The sequence below is a fragment of the Zingiber officinale genome, chromosome 6B (genome assembly GCF_018446385.1).
Source record: "Zingiber officinale cultivar Zhangliang chromosome 6B, Zo_v1.1, whole genome shotgun sequence".
NCBI classification, from domain to species: domain Eukaryota; kingdom Viridiplantae; phylum Streptophyta; class Magnoliopsida; order Zingiberales; family Zingiberaceae; genus Zingiber; species Zingiber officinale.
The window spans coordinates 11,237,291-11,248,129 of NC_055996.1; the positions used below are offsets into that span (position 1 = coordinate 11,237,291).

General features: G+C 41.4%; 1 protein-coding gene across 1 annotated transcript; it reads left to right on the forward strand.

Annotated features, from left to right (window-relative positions):
• The first annotated feature begins 228 nt into the window (after nt 1–228).
• On the forward strand, nt 229–6,768 carry LOC121991963 (cullin-3B-like). The gene is made up of 2 exons (XM_042546050.1): nt 229–635; nt 4,561–6,768. The coding sequence occupies exons 1-2, from the start codon at nt 475–477 to the stop codon at nt 6,596–6,598; spliced, it is 2,199 nt and encodes a 732-aa protein (XP_042401984.1). The 5' UTR covers nt 229–474; the 3' UTR covers nt 6,599–6,768.
• Nucleotides 6,769–10,839: the final 4,071 nt, after the last annotated feature.

The window sequence follows — 10,839 nt, forward strand, 5'->3', positions numbered from 1 at the left end:
CAGGAGCCTAACATCCTTTTGCGCGCTCCATTTGGAGGAATTTTTTTTTACAAATTCGTTATAGTTGAGGCTCAAACCGTAGATATTTAGATGATAATTTGAATATTCTGTCGCTGCATCATAATCTCGGGGGCAAAGGAAGGTGAAGGAAGAAGGGAGGGAGAAGGGTCCATTAGTCAAATAAAAAAAGTTAAATTACATTTATATAAAAAACCTAAACTCAGAAATTTACTTGATTCTTCGCCCCATTTCTTTCTCGCCTCCCCACTTTCTCTCTTCCTCCTCTCGTCGCCCTCCCTCCCTTTTCTTCAAACCCTAGCCTCCGATCCCTGCAGCGTGCGTTTCCTCCCGGCGGCAGGCAACCGATTGACCTCTGTCAAGGCCTAGGCTTGATCGAGGGCCACCGGAGGCGATCTCCATCAATAAATTCGAGGAAAAGGGGGCGGCAACTCACGGCAAACTACCGCGGCGAGGATGAGCGCCCAGAAGAGGCGGACCTTCAAGATCGAAGCGTTCAAGCACCGGGTGGAGATCGATCCCAAGTACGCTGAACGGACATGGAAGGTGTTGGAGCATGCCATCCACGAGATTTACAACCACAACGCAAGCGGCCTCAGCTTCGAGGAACTGTACAGGTTCAGCGATCTCCTTGCTTTTTTGATTCATTGCCGCCATCGGTCTTCTCATCCATTTCGTTAATTATTATATAGATATATATACTCTCTCTTTTTTCCGCCTGAATGAGATTTTGTGTTTTAAATTGAAACCCGAGCTAGGTATTACTCTAGTATCTGGGAAACTTGAAGCTCTCAGATGGTTCTATAACACTGGTTTATTGTCACTGTACGCATACCATCGCCATGAAAGTGAGTAGCGAGTTCATAACATTTGCTGATGAGTACACAGTGAGTTGAATATTATCCATTTAAGAGTATTGGTAAGTGGCCATTTTTCTCATGATTGTATTCACTTTGCCTGGTGAATACTCTTGGCCTTCCTTGATTGTCAGTGATATTGTATCAATGGGACAGCCTTAATCAATTAAGCTAGCTGTTGGGTAGTAGGCTTTAAGATTTTCCTGAAAATGAGTGAAATTGGTATCTACAATACTCAATTTAAGCTTTTTATTTGCTGCACCAAGTACCTGGGATTCTTAGGCTCAGACATTGATTTTTTTATTCTCCTGTCTCTGTTTCATATTACATGTTTTTGCATGTTAGTTATTACCACTTCTAGCTAATTTCAGTGTATGATTTATTCTGTGACACTGTCTAGATCTGAGTGAAGTTGAATCATTTTATTAGAGAAAGTCTAATTCTATTAAAATCCGTGTATGGTTTATTTTGTATTTCTGTGTCTAGATCAGACTTAAGTCAGGTTGATTCTTTTTATTAGAGAAAGTGTAACACATATTTTTCCTTTTTAATATACTTAAATTGGATTCTATTTTGTTGTCTCTTAGTTCTTAATTAACATAAACTAGGACCAAAATTAACTTTGCTTAATTTTAATTAATTGATGTATATATTTTTTTCCTTCTGGTCAGTAGGCCTTGTTCTCACATTTGGTCCTTTTTGTTTACTCATCATTGTCAGTCCTCTCTTTATTCTATATAGTCTGTACTGTCATATGTAGGCACATTAAATCATTAACATTTTCTCTGTTTTGATCATTTTAGACCATCATTCAGTTTTTGTTAATTCACAGTTATTTTTGACTATGTTTACTGCTGATTATGGGATGTCATAAGTCATAACATTGGTAAGTAATATTAGATTGCTAAATAAGTTGCATATAATCTGAGGGGTAAATGCATGAAACAAGAGAAGTGGATTTTCATGCAAAATCGGTTGAATGTCTTGCAAACCAACAATGGTGTGCCTGTATATCTCACTATAGACTGTATGGGTGCCACTATTGTTGATGTTAGAGACAATATCTTCTTAAAACATCAGAAAGGGTATAACTGTTGAACAGAAACATAGATTACACAAGTTCTATTAAGATTTTTTTTTTCATTGACATAATGATGATGTTCAAAGTTCATTACTGTGGACACATCTGTATAGTCATCTTATTTCTGTGGGTCTATATGAGTGAATCGGGGAAATTTATTGATTGGATTTTTTTTGTTTCAAGATCTACCATGGTTTAGAACAACATAATTTGGTCAATTTGAGGTTTAGCTTATCAGAAATTTAAAAATCACCACTCGTTACCATCTTATAAACAATGATACGTGCATACAGAAAATGCAAAGTCACTAATGGATACCACCAAACAATGTGCAAATTGTGTTTACTAAATAGTTGTTTATTTTCGGTCACTTCTGGATATAAACTGTCCACAATACTTTTATATGCACAGGGACAGAGAGAACCCATTGGAAAACAAGAGAGTTCTGGATCTTCTGTAAAACTCCTCACATTCTCTCCTTTTTTAATTTCCTTCATCTTTTAGTGACAATAGGTGAAGACAGCTTTAACTTGTATTTTTAGCTATCAATGAAATTATGTTATGTTTATAGACAGTCCAGGCATCAGCTAATCACTCTGAAAGTGAAACCCACATAACCACTTAACTTATCCAACACTAAACATTACAAAATGGTACTTACAAGGCCCCTAGCTTGTGATAATTGGGTATATTACCATGTAAATAGATGCCTGACTAGTCAAACTTCTACATGTTGTGGGTAATATACTTGGAACTTTATACATGAGACCATAAATATGGAATGATAATTTCCTTTTCATTGCATGATCTAACTGTCTGTAAATGAACCGAATGTTCGTGAACAAGTTTGGTGTTCGGATTGGTAAGAGCTTCTTTATGTTCGAACACATATGTGTCAGCTTATTAATGTTCGTGAACAGTGTTTGTGAATAACATTCGCGAATAATATTTGTGAACCATGTTTATCAATAAAACTCCTATTAACCTGTTAAATAAATAAAAAAAGTTTCAAAATGAACAAATAAGTTTGTGTTATCAAGCTCAATAACCAACCAAACAAGCTTAAAATGTAAAAGTTTCAAACAATTAAACAAGTTTGAATTGAGAGTTCGATAACATCTAAAAAAATCAAACCAAGCTTGAATCAAACTCAAGCTTATAAAAAAGAAACCAAGCCAAGCTTGAACAATCATTCAAAAGCTTGGTTCATTTTAGGATCGGTTTGGCTCGGCTTGGTTACTTTATCAAATAAACTTGAACACCACAAAACTTAACTTGTTTACCACCCTAATCTGTCTAATTGATCCCAACACAATCAAATCATAAGGCATCCAAAGAACAAGGCTATGTTAGTATTGTTATTCAAAATCCCACAGTAAGCTCGAATAAACAGAATTAAAGCTATATGAATGATTTGAATGTTAGAATTGAGGTATAGCTCTAAACAAGTAGTAGCTCAGCTTCTGCAATAAAAGGACACATTTTGCCCAACAACTTGTTAAGTCATTTCACCTAAAAAACATTGAAATATAATTAATTTTACTGAAGAAAGAAAATATTTAAAACTGTACTTGTAAGTATTAATTTAAACTGTCGTCTTGCAAGTGATAAATATTTTAGAAATCAGTATAGACATTTCTATAATATTTAATACTGAATGCATTTTACATATGCACTATATGATGCATGCCATTTAGATATATATTTTTAAAACCTTGAGACCATGGTTATGAAATTATGGCTTGGTGTTATTGGCATTATATAGGCATGTCTGAGTTTGTAGTGCCTTATGCGATCAGCTCAGTAATATTATATTAGAGTTTGCAATATCATCAATTGAAGGGCAATAAATTCTATATTTTATTACATGATTTAGCTTACTTCGTTTCATATTATTTTACATTTTATTTTTTTAACTTTTCATATCATTTTTTAATATCCTGAGCCAAAATGTCAAATGAAAATGTTCCATTTCTTATTTCTTAACTTGCCCAAGTTCTTTACAAATGTTCATCAGTATAAATAAGGTGGCCATTTGCTTCTCTAGAATTATGCCCATTTGATTATCTTTATGTGTCTCCCTTTGTGCTTTTATTCATATGAATTATATGAAGCACATGCCCAATTGAAATGGAAGCATGACTAACATATATCTATTAAATCTATACTCACCCTTGATATGTAAATCCAACTTAAATTATAACTCCACCTTTAGTTGGTTATCAACATGCAAAATGCTTAGACTAATAACAATCATGTCAGATTGGCATGGAAAGCATGGCTTTTAAAGCTAGGCTCATCCTTTATATCATATCATCATCAAGCCATGTTTTGTCCCACTTATTTGGGGTTGCCTTACACTCAATCCTTTAGCTTCCAGTCCAAATTAAATCTTTACTCCATAATGAATATATTGATTTTAGTCCATCAAAAGGACTCTGTGTGTGTGCTAAATATTACTACACGGTCAATTGATTTTGGCAGTTCTACTATTTCCTTTGACATTTTGTTATGACATGGTGTAAATTCCCTTCAAGAGAATTTGAGGGGACAAATCTTTTATTTTATTTCTCTCATATCAAGTTTTTGGTAACTTGACTTCAGGAATGCTTACAATATGGTGCTCCACAAGTACGGAGAAAAACTTTACTCTGGACTTGTAACCACTATGACAGGGCACCTAAAGGAAATTGCAAAATCAATCGAAGATGCTCAGGGAAGTTTATTTCTAGAGGAGCTCGACAGAAAATGGGGAGAGCACAACAAGGCATTGCAGATGATCCGTGACATAATGATGTACATGGATAGGACATTTGTACCCTCTAGCGGCAGGACACCTGTTCATGATCTTGGGTTGAATCTATGGAGAGATAACATCATTCATTCCAGTAAAATTCAGTCCAGGTTACTGGATACACTCCTTGACCTTATACACAGGGAGAGAAAAGGTGAGGTAATTAACCGAGGACTTATGAGGAATATAACAAAAATGTTGATGGACCTTGGACCTGTGTACCAAGAAGATTTTGAGAAGCCATTTTTAGAAGTTTCTGCAAGTTTTTACAGTGGCGAGTCCCAGCAACTCATAGAGTGCTGTGATTGTGGTGAGTACCTGAGGAAAGCTGAGAAACGACTCAGCGAAGAAACCGAAAGGGTTTCCCACTACCTTGACAGTGCAAGTGAAGTGAAAATAACTAGTGTAGTAGAGGGGGAGATGATTGCCAACCACATGCAGAGACTGGTTCACATGGAGAATTCTGGTCTTGTGAATATGCTTGTAGATGACAAGTATGAAGATTTGGCCAGGATGTACAGTTTATTTCGTCGTGTCACTGATGGGCTTTCAACAATTAGAGATGTAATGACTGCCCACCTACGAGAAACTGGAAGGCAGTTAGTTAGTGACCCTGAAAAATTAAAAGATCCAGTGGACTTTGTTCAACATCTGTTGGATGAGAAGGATAAATATGATATGATCATCAGTAAATCATTTAACAATGACAAAACCTTCCAAAATGCTTTGAACTCTTCATTCGAATACTTCATTAACTTGAACAACCGGTCCCCTGAGTTCATTTCCCTTTATGTTGACGATAAGCTTCGTAAAGGACTGAAAGGCGTAACTGAAGAGGATGTGGAGGTTGTGTTGGACAAAGTGATGATGTTGTTCCGCTATTTGCAGGAGAAGGACGTATTTGAGAAGTACTACAAACAACATTTGGCAAAGAGGCTTCTTTCTGGAAAAACTGTCTCTGATGATGTGGAAAGAAGTATGATTGTTAAGCTCAAGACAGAATGTGGATATCAGTTTACTTCAAAATTGGAAGGCATGTTTACCGACATGAAGACATCTGTGGATACTTTGCAAGGGTTCTATGCAAGTCAACATGCTGAGATTGGAGATGGCCCTACCCTGGCCGTGCAAGTTCTCACGACTGGTTCATGGCCAACACAGCCTAGTCCACCATGCAATCTTCCACCTGAAATTATTGGCATATGCGAGAAGTTTCGAACATATTATCTTGGAACTCATACTGGAAGGAGATTGACTTGGCAAACAAATATGGGCACAGCGGACATTAAAGCAACATTTGGCAAGGGCCAGAAGCACGAGCTGAATGTTTCAACCTACCAAATGTGTATTCTCATGTTGTTCAATTCTGCGGAGCGGTTGTCATACAAAGAAATTGAGCAGGCCACAGAAATCCCAGCATCGGATCTGAAGCGCTGTCTTCAATCTATCGCCTGTGTCAAAGGTAAGAATGTCCTTCGCAAGGAACCAATGAGCAAAGACATAGCTGAAGACGATGCTTTCTACTTCAATGACAAGTTCACAAGCAAGTTCATCAAGGTAAAGATAGGTACCGTGGCAGCACAAAAGGAGTCAGAGCCTGAGAAGCAGGAGACACGTCAAAGAGTCGAAGAAGACCGTAAACCTCAGATCGAAGCTGCAATCGTGAGGATTATGAAATCCAGAAGGGTGTTAGATCATAATACCATAGTAACTGAAGTCACATCACAACTGCAATCTCGATTCCTGCCAAACCCAGTTGTGATAAAGAAAAGAATCGAGTCTCTCATCGAGCGAGAGTTCTTAGAAAGGGATAAAGCAGACAGGAAACTGTACCGCTATCTTGCTTAAATGCCGCAAGGGCTTCTCGGCAATTCACATCTTGCTACTGCGTTCGATTTTATTCAGTATCAAAATTCCTGTCGATGTTGCCTCATGAACGCATGTCAATACTCTGTTATAGGTTTATGTAATTTCATTTGTCTGATCTACTGCAAAGCTTTTGATTTCTGCTCTTTCTAGTTATCTTTTCCCTCACGATCATAATCTCCATTTGTTTTGGACCACAAAGTTGAGTATTTTTTACGTCAGCTTTCAACAAACTCTTGGGCGTTATTTGCTTCATAATTGTAGTAAAATTTGATTACTCACGTTCGATATTAGTCCGTTTCTAAGTTATATGAACAGAAATAAATTCGTTTCTAAGTTATATGAACAGAAATAAATCATAGGATGAATTAACTCATAGGGTGAATTTATAGTTAATTGAAAAGTTTTTTCCTGAGAGCGGTTATTCGCTCCACACTAATGGAGATGGTTAGTGGACAGACAGTTGACTAGCGTATTATAGTATTGTCACAATGAGATTTGAGATAAAATCTTGATTAGTAGTCGGATGTCTATCCTTCCTTTTATCAATTGTCCAATGTTAGTAGTCATTCGTAATTACTAGTCGGGTGTCTATCCTCCCCTCTATCAACTGTCTAAGGTTAGTAGTCATCCGTGATTACTAGTCGAGTGTCTATCCTCCCCTCTATCAATTGTCCAAGGCTAATAATCATTCATGATTTACCTTTTCCATGTTAACCTGTAGATGAATTGACAGAGATGCTAGAGATGAACGAATCACCTTTTATCGTAAGGAGAAGGTTAGTCGTCATAGGCATGAGGTTTTTGTGTATTATAATACAAAGAAATTATATTTTGTAACGAAGATATATGCATAAACATAAATTTTAATGGTCTTTTTAATGATTAATTACTCATTTTTTATGCATTCGCAAATTAATTATTCATAAATTTCAATTTTGAAATTCTAAAGTATGCAAATTTTTTTTAGTGCGCAAAGGGGTGTTTTTTTTCAAACAATTTTTTATCGAACTTAGGGTAGTTTATAAATGACCAAATTAGATACCCATTTCTATTTTTGCCCCTGCTATTGTTCCCAATTGAGTCAATTTTTTATCAGTCGAATCGATTTTTTTAGTCGATTTTGATTGATTCGTATTAAAAAAAATCACTGTTCTCAATATATTAGGTCAAATTAATTTTTGATAGCATTTTAATAATCAAGATGACTAAACGAACAAATAGGAATTGATTTTATGTCATTCTGAGATTTGTAGGTCTATCAGTCGATTTCGGTCTGATCCGGTGGTAAGGACAGGGCCCCACGTCGGCGGTGGTCAACGACACGTGGAGGTCAAAGGTCAATAGGGGTGGCCCCAAGGTCTTACCGAGCAGACAGAACATCTGATCGGACGACAGGGTGTCCTCCAGGCCGATCGAAATATAGCTTGACCACAGGTTGAGCTTCCGACGCTTAAGGTAAAGGAGCTTATGGGCCGAGCGGACATACCACTCGAAGTACAGATCATTGAGGTGTGATCCCATCCGAGCACAGGACCGAGGATCTTCCCGCTCGGTCCAATACATATACGTACTCGAGTGCTGGGAGCGTCGAGCGGCCGGATCGCTTGGCCCTAGAACCGACAAGAGACGCAAAAAGACGAAAGGGCCAGCTGGTAACATCATCCTCGAGACGTCTGCCGCCGACAAGCAGCATGGTCGGCGGCTGAACCGGACAGAGTATAGTACGGTGGAAGTTTCCACCGTCACGTCAAGGATATGCTCGGACGATTGCGGAATGGCGTCAGATATGCTTTTCTGACACACTCATTTGGAGGTATGTTTGGGGAAGCGTGTACACATCGAGAAGTGTGCCCATGCCTCCCCGGGGTCCTATATAAGGACCCCAAACTTCGACGGAGGTAAGGAGAATTCTCATCACTGTAGCCACAGTTACTCTGCCTCTTTTCTTCTTCGCCTGACTTGAGCATCGGAGGGTCGTTGCCGGGAACCCCCTCCCGGCTCGGCTTCTTTGCAGGTTCGCCGGAGATCCACATCACCACTCGGAGTCAGCGGAGAGCGCCACGCCCCCCAGCGTCTGTCGACTTAATGCTCGGACAGGATCAAATTGGCGCTGTTTGTGGGAACATACCTGAATCCGAGTAGAGACGATGGAAGAAGCTGGACGCCAACTCATGGTGACGCTCTCTCCCGAAGAACTAGACGCGCTCGTCCAAGTGCGAGCGACAAAGATTGTCGAGCAACAGCAGAAGGCCCAAGCCGATCGGATGGCACAACAAGCAACGTCGGCATCGGGTGGTCGAGCGGCACCAGAAGACCGGCCGGAGCAGCTCTCAATATGGGGCCAAAAGAAAGGTCCGACCGGCACCCAGGTGGAAACCCTGCCCGCCCCGATACCATTCCATCGAGCTTTATTCCAAACACCGTCAGAAGTTGCTCAGGTCAACCTCGACCGAGGATCTTCATCCGACGAAGCTCCCGTTCGAGACAATAGAAAGGGCAAGGCGCCTCGAGCGGACCTGTCACCTGAGCGGATCAACCGACAATTCTACGACGCCATCCTGAGAGACCCACTGCCAAGGCACTACACGCCCCCGGCGATTGGGGAATACAATGAGACCACCGACCCGAATGACCATTTGGGTAAGTTCGACAACACAACCACTTTGCATCAATATACGGATGGTGTGAAGTGCCGGGTGTTCCTCACCACCCTTTCTGGATCGGCGCAACGATGGTTCCGGAGGTTGCCGGACGGGTCGATCACGAGCTTCAAAGAGTTCCGCACAACTTTCCTCCATCATTTCGCAAGCAGCAGGCGCTACCAGAAGACCAGTGTCAGCCTGTTCGCCATCAAACAAGGCTCAAAGGAGTCACTCCAAGCCTACATCTAGCGTTTCAACCAGGTGGCCATGGACATCCCGACGATCACTTCAGAGACTATGATGAATGCGTTCACGCAAGTGCTTGTAGACGGTGATTTCTTCCGCTCGCTCATCAGAAAGCCTCCTCATGACTACGACCATATGCTGCACAAGGTCAATGAATATATCAACGTAGAGGAGGCCCAGGCGGCCAGAAGGAAGAAAGCACCATCTGAACCACCGACCTCAGCTGAGCGGAAGCCTCCTACTAGCTACCATCCACCTAGAGGACCTCGGGCAGAAGCAGCCCAACCTCATCAGCAAGCAAGGCCGCACGCCATTCAACAAGTAGCGGCCGATCGGCCTAAGCCAAAAGGGAAGATATGGACTCCCATGTTTTGTTCGCTCCATCAGTCAGCAACCCACAACACACGCGATTGTCGGAGCCTCCCCCCAATCGCTCATCCTACGCCTAGGAATTATCGCCGCAGATCACCGTCGCCGGACCAGCGACACCGACAAAAGAGCCCCGGTCGACGTGTAGGGAGGGAGTCCCCCGAGCGGCAACATCATCAACAACCCAAGACTCAACCTCGGGCATCTCACGAGCGTCCCAGGCAATCCGCTCAGGAGGAAGAGAATAGAAGCAACACGTCCCGAGGAGAAATCAACATCATCGCTGGTGGACCAACCGGAGGTGACTCCAACAGGGCAAGGAAGGCGTATGCGAGGAAGCTTACGATCCATGCGGTTGGCTGTAGTCAGGAGCGGGCGAACGGACCCGAGATCAGCTTTGGGCCTAGGGGCCTCGAGGGAGTCGAAGTCCCGCATGATGACGCCCTCATCATCCGAGCGGTAATAGCTAACTACACTATTCACCGCATCTTTATTGATACAGGCAGCTCGGTCAACATAATCTTCCAGAAGGCCTTCGACCAATTGCAAATCGACTGAGCCGAGTTGCTGCTGATGACAACTCCCCTCTACGGGTTCACCGGTAATGAAGTTTTGTCGGTCGGACAGGTCCGGCTGGCTATCTCGCTGGGAGAGGAGCCGCTCAGAAGAACACGGACTACTAACTTCATCTTAGTCAACGCTCCCTCCGCGTACAATGTGATCTTGGGGCGACCGACTCTCAACGAGTTCCGAGCGGTCGTCTCCACCTTCTGCCAGAAAATCAAGTTCCCAGTAGAAGATCAAGTAGGGGAGGTCCGAGGAGACCAGCTGGCAGCCCCGCGGTGCTATATAGAGATGGTCCGAGCCAAAGCTAGAGGCGCTCGGAAAGTGCCACGAGTCGAGGTAAACGCTATAATTGAAAAACCCCCTACATTAATTTACGAGGAAAAAGAGGAAGTACAA